We start from the raw sequence: 19328 nt of genomic DNA, 5'->3' as shown, positions 1-19328 counted from the left end.
ACTAGCTAGGAGTTTGTAAACAAGAATGAATCACAGGTTTCATTTCTGTGTCCCTTTCAAACTGGAAGACCTAACAGTTCCCTGTTCCAACATACAAAATAGTATTGCTTCTATAAACCTACCCAGGTCTCCTTGCCAGCAGTTTCCATTTAATTAAACTGACAGCAAAACAGGGCCTTTGCTAATGTGATCCAGACCAGTTTGCCTTCAATGTAAATTCTCAGGCATGAAATTACATCTGAAACAGACACAATAATCCCTCTATATCTTAGTCATAAGTTTAATCTATACTAAAATAACATTTTCTTTGTCTATATTGAAGTCTGTTTTAGAATTCAGTGATCTTTTCTTCTTTTCACTGTTGAAGGTCAGGGAATTATTCAACTTCTATTCATCTTACAGTCAATTCAGAATTTTCTTCTTGTCTGTAATTTACACATTCATTGTTGGTTTTTAGGTCATGGGTAGCAAAATGATCTCACATGTGAGAAACCAGATTCGGGACCTACTTCAAACTTTCACTTTCTGGAAATGAAATAGACTGGTAGCACAATAAAACTAGTTCACAGCCGCTTAAAGCAATCTGAGTTGCCTAAGCTAACAGTTTGCTCTTTCACACAGATCCTCGGTCATCTAGTTGTAAAGAAGAAAACTGATGAGATTTATAGGTACTTTCAGTAAAATGAAGGTGGAGTTGTTTGTTTGTTTAATGACCCATACCATTTCACTCTCATCTAATCAGTCTCATCAGTACTCAACTGATGCACTAATTCCTACAATGCCCAGGAAGAACAGAATATGCAAAAGTATAGTTACTGCACAGTAACCACAGTGTTCATGACAAGCAACTCAATAAACTGCAGGGTGCATTTATACCAGATGCAAGTGAGATGGGAATTTCTGAGAGACGCCAAGCATTTTGTTCCTGGCCCATGGGCTGCCTCCTCCTGCACCAGCATGAGGACAAGCCTGGGGGACACCACAGCCCCTCCGCAATTCAAGCCTGCAGTATCAGAGCGTTTGAAAAACAGGAAGGGATGGTAAAATCTGGAGAAGTCACAATTAGTAGGGCAAGGGCAAGTAACCAATCTTTTCTCACTAAAGCCAGCATGCACCACAGCAGTCTTCAGTATGATTTTGTCAGTTAAACAGTGACTGAAATAATGCTCTCCCAAACTCCCAACCTCGCAGTCAGGTCTAGCAACAGTACTGGAGAAGCTGCTCTTCCTTGCTACTCTGTGGATTCCTGACACTGGAAGAGCACATCCCCAGAGCAATGCTGCACCGGGTCTACAAGCTCCATGGGACTTACACAGCACTCAGGCAGCAACACAGAACGATACACCAGGACATTAACTCCGAGACACTGTGGCAGGATAGCCTGAGGTTCAGAGTGCCTAGCAGTGACTGTCACCTCAACATTTTGATTCGTGAAAGGAAAAGTCAAGTCTACTATGTGCAACTGCATTTCTTCTATGTAGGTAAACTAATTAAAAAGGGAAAGCTTGAAGCCACTCTGAAGACAGATTTTGGCTGAAGTTATAGCATCAAATGAAACTGAGGATCCACTCTGGTATAAATATGGTCTCTCCGTTCAAAGAGGGCTTCCTGGCTTTGGAGTCTCATTGGTATGAAACTGGAGTCACTTTATCAGGTAAAGAAGAATGCACAGTACACAGCTACACCTCCTAGGAGCCTTGTCCTATTTTGGCTCGGGCAACCTGGCTAGTGAACTGACTGAGAAATGGAGATGGCAATAAATTCTTATGGATAGCTGGGGCAAAGGAGGCACACACAAAACTATCCTACATGCAGTCCACACAGACACGCTCTGAAGGAAAAGGAGCACCCAGATGGAAACTGCAGTCCCATTTTTTCTATGCTCACCATCCCATTCTGTCATGTCTTGATAACCTTCAGTGATGAAGTGCCCTGCCAACCACACTGAGCTTAGGGCATTCCTTGTACCACTTGTGACATTCAGTACATTGTGGGACTGGGCCCAAGGGCTCCTGTTTCCTGAGAGCTTGTGCTCCAGCTGGAGATGCTACAACCATAAGAAGCATAAGTGATGAAACCAATGGAAAAACAAGAGAAAACTTAACCACTGCACATTTTCCAAGTTTCTCCCAACCAAACATTTACAAAACTTTTGTTACATGCCCCACTAAAAATACCTGTTGCTCAAGAAATGTTACATGACTTTAAGTAGGAAATTTGCCACATGCCCAGGAAGGTATAAATGATTCTTTCAGACAAACACACTCAATATGGTTTTCTACAGCCTGGACAATAAAAATTTCCAACCACTGTTGGAATAAGAACAATTATTCTTCAAATTCTTATTCTTCGAATAAGAACTTTAATTGCATTGTTCTCCTAAAAAGTAGAAAGTTAAGTGCTTCTTTAAGAAAACCAGCCATATATTAAGCAGTCTGACATTCTTGGGAAAAAAGAAAATTTTATTTGTGTGGCAGAAGACAGTGGTCAGACATTAGCATGATCAGAAATAATTACAGGTCCTTCTGGCAACTGCTTTCCTGCTTCACTGTTCATGAAAGTCTTCTGTTCTAGAAACAACACTTAACAAGTACTCTCATAGTAAATGTATATAAACCTTTTCTTACTGTTAGACTGACTTTGGCTACAAGGTGACGAAGGAAAAAGGGTTTGATGGAGGATAGTAGCCTTTCTTAATCTCTGGTTCTTAAGAATCAGCTATCTGTGCTTCCCCAAGACACCAGAAATGGCAAAGAGGTGCTGCTTTGTGCAAACACTGTATACAACCGGCCAGAGACAAGGGAATGACTTTTCATGTTAACTTACACGGATTTGCCGATATGTCTGATCACTTAAAAGTCTCTCTAAGAGGCAGAGAAACTATCAATAGTTTCTGCTGCAGAGGGTGAATAATGCTCATATTCCATTTGAGCAAATATGCTGGGCTCATGTTATCAAACACATTAATTCCCGTCCACACTCTCTCCGTCTCTCCTGCACGCCCTGCCATCAAAATAGCAGGGACAAAATTTGCCTCATTTCCTGTATATTTCATATAGACCCAAACATTCTTAAGGATGTTGTCAGGGAATATACTTTAAGGCTGCTATGCTCACATCTGATCTCCTACTCTATGCTTTTAAGATATTAAATAGGCTTTACCCAATAAATCACACGTTTTGTGCCTTGGAATCACATGGTATCTGAAATCACCAAAGGCTAAATCCTGCACTATTCACATTCATTATATGTGAGTTGGAAGGCCCAGGTCTGAAAAATAAAGTAAAAAGTGAACACCAACTTCCCTGCAGGGAAGGCTAACAAAAAAACTTAAGCCACCCACCAAAAAAAGCAAAGTGGCAAAGTAAAGAAGCAGACCTTAATGCTATCTCCAGCCATCCTCACGCCTTGCTCCTATCCAGCTTCGTACCACCTCTTTCTCTCTCCATCACAAGGGGATCAAAGCTGGAGGTCATGGTGGAGAGCATGGCCTCTGCACTGACCTTCTCACACGTCCCAAAGTCTACAGAAATAAGCACTGACCACCCAAAATCCAAGTGGGATGATTATCCCAGAGGCTCTTTCCTGTTGAAGGCTGTAATAGCTGGGTAGGAAAAACAAAACAACTCATTCTGTAAGTTTTTCACCAAGGCAGACGGGGTCCTATTTCCCTGGCACTCACACTGCTGCGAGGTTTGTTGCTGAGCTCCACAGTAGCAAGCCTAAGCCCGTGGTACAGCACTGAAGAGTTACCACAAGAAAGGGGAACGCTCTCTCTACCTGAGCTGGAAGGCTGCCCCATGGGAGGAGCAGCACAGGCAGCCGAGGGGGCTGAGTTCCTCTCAGGGGAGAAGTCCCCTGCCCTCGTTCAAGCTGACCGGTCCACTGACATACCAGCAGCCTCCCACACATGAAACTGTAGCATCCAATCTTTGATGTTTCACAATAGCACAAAGACAACATATAAAACACATTCAAGAAACACTGTGGGAAATGCGCCAGCACTTTAAGGAACGTTCCCTTTGGACACGAAGCCTTTTTTAGCCAAACCACTATGATTTTGTTTTAGTGACTCATACAAATGGATTCTGGATTAAGGTTTAAAAATGGGATATTTTCTCTTCTGCTCCTAGGTTCACCTCAAGACATGTGAATGAAAAAATAGCAGTAAGAATATTAGGCTGGACTTACGTTCACCAACAGACACTAAATAGGGATCTACTAAATTTGTGAAGCTTAGCCGAAGTTTCAAATATATAATTCTGAAAATGCAATTCCTCCTGAAGTCGGGCTGGGCAAGGACCATAAAACTATAAAAAGATACTTTGTCCCTAAAGATTGCAAGAAGCTAATAATTAGCCACCTGTTTATAGTGGTTACCTTTTTATTACATTATTCTGATATTTTTCCTTCGTGGGGACCTCCTCCTTATTTCTATATGGGTAACAAAAAAAGACCCACTGTCTCTAGGCAAAGTGTTTTTAAAGACAAAGACATTTGCCAGATTAAAAACAAACACACAACTGAAGTGTACATAAATTTGTGTTTGACTACTGTTGGGCATCTGGAATGGCACACATCTTCTTTGGAAAATTTTTCTCCCAGTTTTTCATACAAATGACAGTAAAATATGTACCCAACAGCAAACAGAGAACTAAATTTAAAATGCACTTTCAGACCACTCTTTCATTTTTCATTTTTTAACTTCTCTTTTCCAGGGCGAGACGGGAGGAGGGAGCTTGTACCAATGTTTTGAAGTACTGTAAGTTCTTTTTGCCTTTTAACAGAAATATGTAAACAAGGTGTATGACTGTAGGGTAATGTTCTAGTCACAAAGCATTCAAGAGCCAGAGCGAAGCTATTTAAAGAATGGAGTATTCAATTCCTGAGGCCAGATGCTAGTATAAATATGAAACTATGTTCACACTGCAGATTACATTATTTTTAGTTTCTGCGTTTGAACTGCCAAAATTATTTGGGCTGGGGTTTTTTTTACTGTAACACAGAACTTACAGGGCCACATTTTTATGTATCAGAGGATTTTTATGAACAGAGGATTAAAAACACAATCGTAAAAGGACTTTTTCAGCTATTTTCTCTGGGCAACAAAACTAGAAGTCTATAGTGACAAACACTGTCACAACCAAGGGTCATTCAGGGAGTAAAAAAACTAAAGATGAAGCCAAAACATTCGAGATTCTTGAAACAGATTTTTATAGTAACTTATCATTTAATTTTCATCCCACAAAGCTTTTAATTTGCAAATACTCAGTGTGAAAGAAAAGTGGAGACAGTGGTTTGAAAATAATTAAAGAGAAAAACATGCATTAAGATTACATTATACCCTGTCTGCTGGGTTTGCCACGAGACCTCACACAGATATTGCTAAGAATATCAAGCCACTAGTAATTAACTAAAACAAATAATCAATAATCCCATGACCTTGCTATAGCAAAAACATGCATGGATTCAAGAGAGAAAGACAATGACATAAACTGGTAGTGATCGAAGCAAATCGAGGCTCAGTGACTAAATGGGTGAGGACCTATCACTGACACACACTAAAGCCTACAAATCACCTACAAGGCTGCCAAGGACCCCCCTCTTGCTGATGACCACTTCACTGTTGTTATTTTTTTGGTCCTGTAACTATCTTTTCTTTGCTTCATCAGCTGACAAGGATGGAAGGTCCAAGATGTATCTCAAGGATGTGATTTATCTGCTGATATCAGAATGTTAGCCCACCAAGACACAAGAACTAAAACTGCAATCACATGGAGGGACGTCAACCAAGTCACAGACCCTTCCCACTGTAAATACCACAAATGCCCCCCTGGCAGGCCTGGATGGACAGCCAGGAGAGGGATGAGCAGAAAGAATGAAGCCTGCTCAGTCAAGAGACCTCTTGCAACACTGAGGAATGTGGAATTACTGAGCCAACTAGCTCTGCACCACACTGAACATGCATATTTTGCCAATGACTTACAAGAAGGATGAGGCCAGTAACACCACACAGCTGGCTGGGGGAGATGCTGGGAGGGGAAGGGGTCCTGCAGTACTGGGGCTTGTAACCCATCTAACCCTAATATCTAATATTGAGATGTGTGAAACGACATAAAGTACCTGCAGAGGCTCTGTCACCACCCCAGCTCAGGAAGGCAGGGGACACCAGAATTAATTACAAACAGGTGATGTGGGACATGCTGAAAGCTGAATGTGCTCTTGGATATCCCCGTCAGGTTCAGCCCCAGTTCCTAATTAACTGTTCTTATCAGGCACGGATCTGGTATCACAACAGTGAAGCCTCCTTTTGGCAGGCTGGCGATCCCAGCGTTTCCTGGGTATTTACAACAGGCTTTTAAAATGCATTAGCCTGCACTTTAAAGAAACCTGGGACCAGAACATCTGGGCTTTGGTTGTTTTGTTTCTCAGTAATAAAAAGTGAAAAAAATGATGCAACTGTGGATAAAACGTTCAGGAACACAGCAGCTACCTTGTCATCCTTTACCTATTTTCCCTTTGCTAGCCTCGTTCATAGGAGCAGAACAGGACGGAGGGGAACTTGAAGGAGGACGAGAGGGAATGTTTCCCACCTTTTTCTTAAATTAGATATTCAGTTTGCTATAGGATCCTTGAATTGTGTAGGGATCTATTCCACTCATGACACACATGCATAACTCCCCTTGGCACTAATGGGAATGACGAACGTGTTGTGAGAGGAGAATTGCCCCCTAAAACTGCAGGAGTGTGAACAAGGTTGCAAATATATCTCAAGGCTCTGGTAACATTAGAAACCAGCCTAGTGAATTTCTCATGGTTTATTATGATATCACCAAATCCCCTCTATGTATTTATAGCCTTGTAATTCACAATTATTCTGGGTCCATAAATGTTTTTGGCATCTGAATGTAGAACTGATACTATTATTTCACATATTATGGTACCGTCCGTGAATGCTAAATTTATTCCAGCACAGACTCCTGGAGTTCATTCATCAGATATTTTATGCTACTGTTCTTTTAATGATTCATTTATCCCTAGTAATATTTGTATTCTGAAGTGTGGCGTCTCCAGCCGACAGCACAATGCTCTGCTGAATTATCTTTTTCTTTCACAGCATAACAAAGTAGAGCACAGTCAAATCGAAGATGGCCTTTAGTACACTGTCAGAACAATACTGCTTACCAAGCATATCCAGACACATTTCTCAAACCACATGTAATGCTCTGGCTGCCAACATGCTCATAAAGTCATTAACCGGCATCTTAAAATGAGGGTGTGATACATATATTTAAATGTTTAGGAAAATCATATGTGTGCTCTTCTAGAAGCTTATTTTGAATTTCAGCTTCTACATATATCAATTATGCAGCAGTGCATAGATGTAAAAATTCACCTTGATTTTTCACAAGCTGCTAAAATATACTCCTGCTAAAATCATACACATTATCTATCACTAACAAAAGCTTCTTTATGCCATTAACTATTTGCCCTTCACAATGTATCAGAGCAAGACAGACCCAACCTGAAGGTTTACAGTGCTGAGGATTCATTTTTACAAGCAAATTCTTATTAGCAGTAAAATTAAGGAGGAACTTATTTTACATGGTACAGATTTTACTAAATGAAGTAAATAAAGGTTATGCCACTATGTTCTCCAATACAAAACCTACCCAGCAAGTTACAATTCATGCTGTTACAGTTTTTAAATATACGCTTTCTCTATCACCCACTCCCACAAACTGCACTCCAATTTATACACACACTAAGTTTAACCCTTTCCAAACACCCTCATCTCCCAGTGTTCTCATCACACAAGGACCACCACGCCAGAAAAGGTAAGCATGACCCATATTAACCAAAAGAGATTAAGCAGTCAGAATATTGATACCAAGAGTCCTAAAACTCAGAAAACAAAGGAAGGATTCCAGAACCACAGTCTTCTCCTGGTTACCCACACAGCTCCTCTTGGTGCTCACAAAGGTGACATGCAACGCTCGGGGAGATCCCTGGGCTGCCCATGCTGGGAAGGCAGATTTGCTACTGTCCACTCAGCTGCTGGAGCCAAGCCTCTCTCCACAATCTTGCCCGGCACCTTCCTTTTCTTTCTAGTGTTTCATCTCCCACCTTCCCTTGCTTGCCCAGCAACACTCCACCTTGGCAAGCTGAGGGCCCACCACTTCCTGTTTCTGAGGTGCCCAGAAATGCTGACATGGCCCTTCACTGGCATTACAGCCCCAAACATCTTGGGGGTAGCCCAGCTTTTGCTCCTGCGTGCCTCTGTCCTACCAAAAAATTTTGCAAAAAGAAGAGAAAGGGAAGAAAAAGCAAGTCTCCTCCTTCAATTTCAGATGCACAAAGGATGCTCTCTCTGACAAGCTCCCATGGCACAAGATGGGTCATCTATAAGAAGATGAATATTGTATCTCAGAGAACAAGTACAGGCCTTTCTGCAACACACTAGCCAGAAGTGAACTAAAATACTTAGGAAAACAGACAATGACAGGCCAAGCACGTCGTACTGTGCCTGTAAACAAAAGGCAAGTTGTCTTTCTGGGCATGGGAGTAACAAAGAGCAACTCAAGAAGAGCAAATTGGAAGGGAAGTGGTGAATAAATTGAGTCTGGCTTTTCTCCTTCCCTCCCCCAGAATGGAAATGACACCCAGATCTGGCCATAGTATCAACAGCACCCACAGCTGAGCATCTCAGCACGGCAGCACAGGTCACAATTCTGCCTGATTCATGGGCTGGTGTGAAGACAGCTTTGACTTGTTCAACAGAGTATTTGGAGTCAAAGATGACTGCAGGACTCCAAGTCCTGGGCTCCAGCAGAATTACAGCACAGGAAAGCAGCCAAGCAGGAAAAAGAGGATGTCCTTGGGGCCCACGTTATATAGGTGCTTGGTTTACAGATCTCGGTATTCAGACAATTTCTGGCTGCTTGTGTGGAAAGGATACAATGCAGGAAAAAGGCATTGATAATCTAGGAGGGATCAACAGCTCTAACCAGCAACCACGTCACACAGAGGAGACCACTGATCACCTCCCTCCATGGCACTGGGCAAGGGAAGCGCAGGGACACAAAACAATAGAAGTCCCAAACTGGATTCCTCTGGGACCCAGAAACAATATGGGCAGGGACGGAAACTAGAGGGAAGGCTGGGGAGGAAAACGGCACCCTCTAAACCCAAAAATTAAAAAAGGAAAAAAAAAAAAAAGAAGGCAGCCCTTGAGATAAAGTCAGGCTCAGAGCACAGCAGCACTGCAGCAGGAGGCACACGTTTCCAGTTACTGGAACAAAAACTCATGGTCAGTAAGAATTAAATGCAAGATCCAACAGTGACTAGAAGGGAAAAAATCCTGGAGAGCAGACACATGTGGGTTATTACACAGCCTGGCAAGGTCAATCTCAGTGCTAAAAACAGACAAAAATAAAAAAAGCCGTCAAACATTTTTAAAGGGACACTGTCCCACACTGGCTGCTTTGACACTGTCTGTGAATGGTCCTTATTTTTTATCTACTTATTCTGTAATTATGTAGGCTACCCTGTTCCAGCCAGAGGCTGCAACAAAACTCTTATTGATGGTGCAAACTGCTGCAACTTCGGCTTTAAGAGAACGTGGGGCAGTTCCCTCCAGCTTCAGCAATAAAATTTAACTCTTCCTCCTCTAGTTGTGCAGTGGTGATTCCTTCTCCAATGTTTCTGAATAGACCAGAACTGCAATTGCAAATGGCTGTGCTCTACACCGACGACAAAGTGCCCTGTCATACCAATACATAATTGAATACGCTGACACAGTGACAACCACTATCAGCACAATTCTGATAACCATGTAAGCTTGTGTCTGCTGCAGGAACCATGGGGGTGGAGAACAGGCACTGTGATTTAGGGGTTACCTAGAGAAAAGTTACCTAGGATTTTGTTTACATTTCTTGGTATACCTTCTATATTTCAAAGAACAAAATACCCACATCCTTGATTTCCAGGGGTGATACTTCCATCCTCTTTTACAAAGGCTTAAAGGCAGGTCAAAGCTTGGTAAGAAATCCAAATTTTATCTCTTTGATAAGGCACGCTTGAAGTTTGAGATGTGTGGTGTTAAAACTCCTTTCAAGAGCCACAAATAGATGAGGTTCAACACAATCCAGTGGTGAATGAAAGGCTTCCATAGTCAGTGCTGCGTATTAAAATGTTTTTGTCACCCCCATATGCTTCCTTTGTAATGAAGTAGGCTCTCCCCAGGGAAAGGAAGAAATTAACAGCACTTAAATCATCTCAGCATTGCTCAAGCAAACATATGGCCTCGGGAAGGACCAGGTGTCTACAGACAACCTTGGAAGGACTCCACCAACCTCCTCCCAAGGAGGTGGAGGAAGGTGCAAAGGAGAGCAGCAGTGGCTCAGGAGAGAAAGGTAAATGAGGAGGGGGAGCCCCAAAATGCTACTGGAGAAAGGCTCACCTCCAGGACTAAATTATTGGGGGTACACTGGACTTAACAACAGCATCCCCTTTCACCATTTAAAAGGCAGACAGCAACTGAAGCCAACAAGCCAACAAGTATTTGTTAAACCAACTGGTTGACAGATATTAAAACAAATATTTATCTTGCCCTCTTTAGGCAAGGCCAGACAAAATCGTCTGTCTGCTCAGCACCTCAGGTTATCTCTGATCCCAAACATGTTAACACCAAAGGTAAGCAGTAATTAAATCAAAAGAAGATATTGAACCAAATGAAGCCTTCCTGCTCCATGGCCTCTCTGAACAGCCATCCCAACAGACCTCCATGCTCCACAGCCTGCTGGTGTTCTCGTCCTGCTGCAACAGTGCCGGCATGTGCCAGAAGCTGTACAAACGCAGAAGAAAGAGCCAGGTCACAGTCTTTTTTTCCCAAGGGAGCCGTCCTTCTCCATTCAGGCTCCATGGAGCACAACAGACAAGCCATGTAATAGCCTCATCTATGGCAAAAGAACTGTATCAATTGGGCTGGTTAAAATGAGTTAGAGGTCACTCTGACCCACAAGACAAAAAACAACATATGGTGAACAAGGGCAGAGAAGGGAAAATGGGATAATGGGACACTTAAAGGAGCTTTATCAAGATCAAAATGGCATTCAGCTAGGGCAATGGGGACAGGAAGGCACAAGGAAGAGGCAAAGAGTGCAGACAGGGGAGAAGGGGAGGGGAAGAGGTAGAGGCATGACTTAGGCACAAAGTATCCAAGTGGCTGTACTCTGAATAGCTAACAATCAGTTGGTCAGAAAATTATTGCATCAAGTTAAGCCAGGCGAGCCTGAACTGAGCAGCACGCGACAAACAATGAGAAAGCAGAGTCGGCGTCAGACCAGAAGTCACCGCAAGTGTCTGAGCACACTACAGCTGCAGATTATCAGTTTCGATAATATCACGGTTTAACTACATTATGACTGGGGAACCTTCATCTGGAGAAGCCATGCCTGCTGCAAGGCCACTGGCAAGTGAAGTCAGAAGGGTCATCCAGCAGCCCAGTGCCTGTTGGCAGCCGTGGGGTTGGCACCTTCCTGCAGGACAGCTCATGCCCGCTCTGCTTGTCCTTCCAAACTCACTGCAATATGCCGTGGATCAGACCATTTCTACAGTGACATAAGACCCAACGAGGAGCTGTGATCTTCCAAGTGATGATATGCAAATTGTAAGACTGGTATGGAGAAGGAAATGGGAGGGTGACCCAGTCCTGCAGCATCCAGCCCTGCCCAGCAAGCTCTGCTGGAGAGTTCAAAAGAGCTACTTCAAGAGAAGCAGGAAACAACTGCTGGAAAGCCACCTAGGGACTAGAAAAAGGTGACTGCTAGAATATACACCTCAGCTAGAAGCAGTAGTTGATTTCCACAGATTTCACAGGGAACAAAGATCCAGATTCTATACCCTCAAACACACGACTGTGGGAAATGAAAGACAGGACAGGACTGGCTGCTAAATTTTATTGGTGTTTCCCCCCCCCCGTGGACACAAACAAACAAGAAATAACTGCAGCAAAACCCCTTCAGTAAGCACCAGAACTTGCTTATCCCCATTACTAATGCTGCCAGTGCAGGAACAGGAGTGCCTGATGCACAGTAATCTCAAACTATCCATTTTGGCATGGCAGCCATAAACGATGGGTGAAAAGAGTGTCAACGCCAGCTTGGGAACCAAATCTAGACCCCTGTCAGGACAGAGCCAGAGGGATGCAGACTCCCAGCCAGGGCAGCAGCTCCCACCTCAGGCACAGGGGTCACTTGTTCTTTGGCTACGCCCAGGCAGCACCGCAGCCCAGCCTAACCCAAACCACCAGAGCTGGTGAGCACTAAATTCAGTCATTTTTCCCTCAGTCTCTTCTCTCAATTTCAGCTCTGACTCTTCTATCTTTTATTTCTTTTTCTAAAGACACATTTAGAGATGAAACCATTCATAACTGCCTATCCACAGACAGTTTGTGGCAGCATAATTGACAATGAGTCTGCTGCAAAAATGAAAATGCTGTTTTAATAACCTTGGCCTAAAATATATTCTGTTGTATGCCTCAAAGGGTTTCAATAAAAAGTCAACCTGTAGAGACATATTTTCTTGGCTTAAACAACAATCCAAAGCATATAAATGTAGTCCAACTATAATGACATATTTATAGGCCAATAAAGCTTACACTGCAGCTTTCATACTTCACTTAAAGGAAGTCTGTAAGAAGCAGTGTTATATGAAATAATTTGAATTTTTTTTTGAACTATAGCCCAAGGAATACAAATATGCAACTTTGCCATATTTAACCGATAGTGTTTACATTGCTTAGTTGCTAGAAATTTTGTAAAATGAAATAATTCCTCATTTGGTGCTTTCCCACTGGTTTACCAAATATGGATATACAAATCCACTTATTACAAAGAAAAATCCCCTAAATAATTCTAAAGACAAAAATAAATAACTAGCGGCCTTAGTACTGAATGATTTTATCAGACCAATTCTTCTGGAAAAACAGGTTCTCATGTTCATTATGAATAATACATTCCTGAGCAACTCTATTTTTATATGCTGCATTGTTGTTACTCTTTATTTTTCTCAACATTTGAAAGAAATATTCAGAAAGCTATAAATAGTCTTAAGACATAAACTGCTAGCATTCAATATTGACATATTTGCAGAAAGGGATAGAATGTATAACATAAATATCTCAACAGGCAGAAAGAAATAATTCTTAAAAATCATTTTTCAGGTTGAAATCTTGAAGCTCATGCAAAAAAATGCCATTGCAAGATCTTTTATTTAATACAGTCCTAAGAAAAAGTTCTGCATAATTCACTAGGGATAAAAACAATGGCATTTTACAGAAAAAAACCCCACCGTTTCTGCAGAAAAGAAAGGCAAAGAGAAAAGAAGGAAAGAAAAGAAGAAAGAAGGGAAAAAAAGAGAAAAGAGGGAGAAACAAAAGAGAAAAGAAAAAGAGAAAAAAGAGAGAACAAAAAAGGAGACAGAACTACCTCATTTGAACTAGGGTCAACTTTCAATTATAGGTGCATGGTTTCTCCAGGTTGTGGATTAACCAAGGGCTGCCTTAATTTTGGCTCAGCAAGTGCCACAGAGCGCATGGCACAGGACATACACTGCTCACAAGGCCTCACTTTGCCTGGTTATTGTTTGGAGCTGCCCTGCTCCCAGCAGCGTGTTTAATTAAGTATGTTTGCACAGTGACACTTTTCTGGTTCTGCATCGGCCATGTTTTCATTTCATCCAGGTTATTTCACTATTCCCCACTCCTGGACAGTGTGTGAAAAATAATTTTGTTTCTTCTGTAAAGTTTTTTTGAGCTCTTCGATAGGGATATAATTTCCTACTACCTTCTAGAGTTCGATTCAAAAACATCTAGTAGGAAAAACTGCAGAATCTACTCACTTCTATGGGATTTTTCTGTAATGGAAACATGTCGTTTCATAGGGAAAAAATGGGTCCAGGAGATCACGTTGTTTTTCTAGGCCTTTTCAACACCTGGTTCAGCAACTTCCTCATCTACAGCCAGGGTTAAACATGAGCATCACCAAAGGGACCTTTGCACGACAGTGCCCTGTGCTCCCTCACAGTATGAGAAAAACTACCCCATCCCATTGTGCTGGAGACCTGCTGCAAAAGTTATTGCTAATAAATCTTTTGATCACACTGCAGCTGAGTGTTGTTCCACTGGCAAGATGCTGAGTACTGGAAAAGGTCTGCGGGCACACGTCGTAACGCGTAGTAAACCTGCCTTTCTGACAGCAGGGAAGAGACAACACCAGCAGCCGAAATCTCTGTGCCTTGGACACCGCACATTGTGCTGCTGCCCGTGCCTACAGCTCGGGAGATGATGATTCCCAAAGCACAATGTCAACCTTGACCAACCACTCAGAATGAGAGAAGTAAATCTTCATCTGGTGGGTGATAAACCTCCGTCTCACAGTTGAGACAAACACCAGAGCTCACGGGTTGCCTACAGGATACAACCAAACCAAGCTGCTTCACAAGCTTTGAAGATCACCATTCTTTTGAATTCTTGTCAGATCCAGGAAGCAAAATACACTTAAATTCTTGGGTCTTTCAAATAGTTAAAAAATCATCTCACTACTAAATTTAAGAAATTTCTTTTACTGCCTTTAAGAGGTTAGATCAATTGTCTGTATCAACATATCTGGTCAGCTTTATGTCTCCTTGAACCTTTGGCTTCACTTCTCGTCAACCGGTCATTATAAAGATAAAGGCAATCATAATCAAACATTAGCCAAAATTCTGTTTTCTACTGAAAAAGCACAACCCAACAATAAAGCCAGAGCCACCAACTGAAAATGAGCAACATCAGAATGTGGGGTTATCAAAATTATACCATACAGTTCGCATTCCATAAACATTTTCAGTATAACCCATACTTTGAAAGGCTTAACATGCAACTATAAGCTTTAGGCTTAAAGATAATTTTCTTTGGCTCCTAGAGTAGATAATAGCAATTTCGTAACTTACCACAAGGGTTTTTTTGTTTGTTGAAAACAAAAACAAGAAAACATTAGCACACAAAAGTTCTGTCTGAAAAACATTAAGATTCTTCTGACACAACAAACAAATGCAAATAAATGTAGTGTGTAAAGAAGATACCAGGGCAATAGCAAGAGAAAATTACTGCATGTAATTATGAACCAGAAGAAACCACACAGAAAAGTAAAGGAAAAGATAAAGAATTGCATGGATTATTTTTTGATTCCCGGACATGTAATGAAAAATAAGATCAACTTTCAATTGTACTTTAATCTCCCAACCTACATATCTAATGGTGAAATGTGACATTGACAAATCACTTCACCATTTGATAAGATCAGAAAAATGAGATGCAGAAGATAAATCCTCCAAGACAGATCTTCAGCTTCATGTAACTTTGGCTTCAACGCCAACACAGTCGTGACACTACAAAACTGAACTTGGCTCTGCACCTCCTGTTCACGAAGGTACAAAAGCATTTCCTTAGCTTTTAATTTCTTACCTTTCCACACATTACAGCCTAAACTTGATATGTTTCAAACATGGAACATTTGTTAAAAGCTTGGCACAAGAAAGAAATGTCCCTGGTACGCACTTCGAAGTGCCATCTCTGGCAGCTGTTATGCATCCAGGGGCCTAATACCACAAACAGGCATTTTTACCAACAGGGGATTGATCCATCTCCCTTGGACCTTGGATCCCACCACAGATTTTAGAGGTATGAGTGTCTGTGCACCAAAGGAGCCCCAGAGCTGCAAGCCTGTCTGCAACCATCCAAAGCAGCAGAGCTACTGTTTCCCTTCCTAAAAAAACAGACAGGGAAAGAAAGTACAGGAGACAACAGTGGGGTGCTTGCAGAGCCCTATGTTGTGTACTAAGATAAAGTTGACAAGGAAACGCCATAGAAGGGCCACCTCCCTACTGAACAAGACACAGAGCCAACCGTACAGGAGCAGGGCAAGCACCAGGAGCATCTCTGAGCTTCCAGAAGATGGGACGGGAAAAGTAAAAGGCCTTTGCTCGCCCCTGCCTGCTGTAGGAGGCCTTGAGAAGACGTACCAGCCTCCTCTCTCCACAGTGCACGGCTCTGATCTGATCCTCCAGCCTTCAGAGCCTCAGGGAGAGCCCATGGCAATTATTTGCATGCACATCTTCAGGGTCTGAGCCATAGTGCTCAGGCACATGTCTAGGGAGCAGACAGGTATCACAGAGTTACCCCACGCCAGTCTCAAAGGAGTCTGCAATGAGCTCACCACCACCACCCATCCCACACAGGTATCCCATCGCCACACCTCTGCCCCAGGCTCTGACGTACCTTGGGAATCGGGGATGGCATGGCGGGATCGGCTCATCCGTCTTCGAAAGACTCTCACCCACAGGCCCCTCCCCACAGCAGAAAGTAAGGGATACTCACCGAGGTCAGCCTTCTCCTTCAGGATGTCTTTGAAGTTCAAGCCGCTGTTGAGCGTGGATTGTCTGTATCTCGTTAAGGCCTCTTTCTGCCCATTCTTCCCCACATCCATTGGCTGGACCGGCTCAGCCCGGAAACCACACTTCCACTTGGAGAAATCGGACTGTGCCCATTTTGCCAAATCCTCAAGTTTCACAGTAACTTTTTCTGAAACAGCAACAACTTCATCCTGCAAGAGGCAGTGAAATGAGAACACAACATGTCACTCTGGGCTCCACGAGGACTGACAAACCCATAACACCGCCCCGCACTGACTCCTGGAAAAGCATATCTTGCTGCTGAGTAATTTTTCTGTGTTACAGAATAGCTAGTACTTAATTTATTCCTCTTGCCATCTAAGTGGAAATATTAGTTGTTTACTGGAAGCAAATATACATGATCTAAAGACAATTTCTAGGACCAGGGCAATGATCCTAAAAGGTATCTGAAATGCAGGTTGCCAAATCACATCCTGTATAACCCAAAGCCCTGAGGGAAAGTTTGTTTTTTAGGTGCAATTAGCTGCAAATGTAAAAATTCATGGCTGGATGACTAATGGTTATAGCTAGTCCTGAAATAAATGGACTAAGTAAATCTCAGATTCTTGGAACTCTGACTCACCAGAAAATTCCTGTGTTTATGGTACATTTTCCCTTGGCTTAAATACAAATATTGAATTTAACTTTTGTCCTTAAAATTAAATAAAACTGTGATGTAATCCCAAAAGAAATACTACATAAATGTTATGTGCTTCCCACCAAAAGAAACTTGCACATTCTCATGTTTCTTAAAACCTTTTTCAAGATCAGAACTGTAATTTTTTTCCCGTCTAAAACATACAGTCTAAGAAAAGCACTTAAACTTAGTTTAGCCTCCAGAACATATACTCAAATAAAACAGCCCTAATTGCTGGATTTTAACCTTCCAGGAAACAATCAACTCCTCTCAGTCATGATGAATAAGCAGAATGTTTTACAGCTGACTCCAGTGAGCAAGGGATCAAGAAACCCTCAAAAAATAAACAAACATATATATCCAGCAAGATACACTCCAGATTTTTTGGTTAAAACAGCAGAAATAATTTATGTTGTAACAAGAGCTGGTTGCACACTACACCTTGCACACCACGCATTTCTAGCACTAAATAAGGTTACAGGTTCTTGAAATAAATAAACCAGAATCCAATTCTTCTCTCAAATAAACAAAAGTATTTGCAAAGGGGAGAGAAATTCTTTGCGTTATTAAACAACGAGAAAAGCATGATTGATTTTCTCTGTGTGTTTTTTTTTGTCCACTGAACACATTCCTCAGGAAATAAAATACTGCTCAATGGAAAAGAAAAAAAAAAAGCTTTATTGTGACAAGTTGCACACAATACTGAAATATCTCTAGTAAAAAAACCAGATCTGATATTCCACTCTCCCTTATATAATACAAAACTGTTTTATAAGCAGGCATCTTCATTACATTTAGTGCAATAACAAATATTTGGTCAGAAATGAACAGCATGCTTCTATGCTAAGCAAGCTTGTAATAAAATCTTTTCCTTTATCGCTGCACAGCATAAGAGCTTCCACCAAACAACAAACAATAACAGTGATGCTTTAAATCTCTGTTTATGACAAACGCCAATACTTTGTAAACAAGCACTGGGTACTACAAAGCACAATTTCAATGGATGGTTTCACCCAATTTCATTACACCATCCACTTGAAATAAAAAAGCTGTAGTTGCTATGCATTTTATAGCTATTACATGGTGATTATTAAATGTCAGGATGGAAAAAAAAATACATATATATAAATATCAGACTGCCTGCAGACAGTCTCAGCAATTTCTGGATGAAGTCCTCTTTTAGGATGTTGAATACCATCACCAGTTACTACACAATTTCTAATATTCCACACTAGAGAAATCTACTTAGCAGCAGTTTAAAAAAAAATCCTGACTTGGAGATCAGACATGTTTTTGGTTAAAATATTATTTTCCAAATAGCTCTCATGATCAAATGATTATGATTTCAATTACTAGTTTCTTCATATCCTTTCCAAGAACTGGTATGACTAATTTTGGCTGGCATACAAAGTAAGCTGAGCAGACAATTTATTAACCAAAAGAAAAGTACAATCACTGTTACATCATCAATGAATAAACTTGTTTTCGAGAATACAACCTTCGCACACACGCACATGATGTGTACACAGGAAGAAAAAAAAGGAATTAAAAAAAAACCCACAACACCCTACTGTAACAAGGGTGAAGCGATGTTGGTGCACTCACTGTCTCTGCCCGGGCTGCCATGGAGGGGGAACCAGCTGATCCCCAAATCCCTGTTCACCCCTTGTACCACCAGGGATCACCCCGGCTGCACAGCTGAGTTCACTTTTACCTGGGAAATGGAAAAATTACCCAATGCATTTCAGGGCCTGCCTTGGGTCACCCTGTCCGTCCTACAGCGGGACTGCTCGCTCTCTCTCTCTGCTCATTTTTGGTCCAATTAAGAGAGAACAAGAGTTGTCCTTCCCAACTCCTCAACCACCACAGAGGTCACGGGTCAGACCGCAGTCCTCCTCCGAGTGCTGCTGCCAATACGGATCTCACCAGTGAGGAGCCACATCTCCAGAGACATTCCCACCCTGACACCTCATCATACAAACACTGCCACTCAGCAAGGCATGGTAGGTGGCCACAGCTCCTGCTTTCTGAGGAGCCCAAACCCCAGGTATCTCCAGAGGGGCTGTCTTCCCCGTATCTTGGCAGTCTGCTAACACAAGAGGTCACCTGCCCCTCTGCCACCCAAACAAGAGGTCACCCAGCTACTTCACCAGCTCTGGAATTTCAATGTGCCTTGCCAAGCTTCTGCACATTCCTA

At 42.0% G+C, this 19328-nt stretch overlaps 1 protein-coding gene across 2 annotated transcripts in view; it reads right to left on the bottom strand.

Moving 5' to 3' along the window:
* Positions 1-19328, bottom strand: part of ARID5B (AT-rich interaction domain 5B) — a 114787-nt gene that overhangs the window by 85347 nt on the left and 10112 nt on the right. For both annotated transcript variants that reach the window (XM_032695024.1, XM_032695023.1), the window contains one exon: positions 16421-16646. In XM_032695024.1, coding sequence (XP_032550915.1) covers positions 16421-16646 — 226 coding nt within the window. The remainder of the gene's footprint in view (positions 1-16420; positions 16647-19328) is intronic.

The sequence above is a fragment of the Chiroxiphia lanceolata genome, chromosome 8 (assembly GCF_009829145.1).
Source record: "Chiroxiphia lanceolata isolate bChiLan1 chromosome 8, bChiLan1.pri, whole genome shotgun sequence".
Classification (NCBI taxonomy): Eukaryota; Metazoa; Chordata; class Aves; order Passeriformes; family Pipridae; genus Chiroxiphia; species Chiroxiphia lanceolata.
This window is presented reverse-complemented; position numbering and strand designations above follow the sequence as displayed.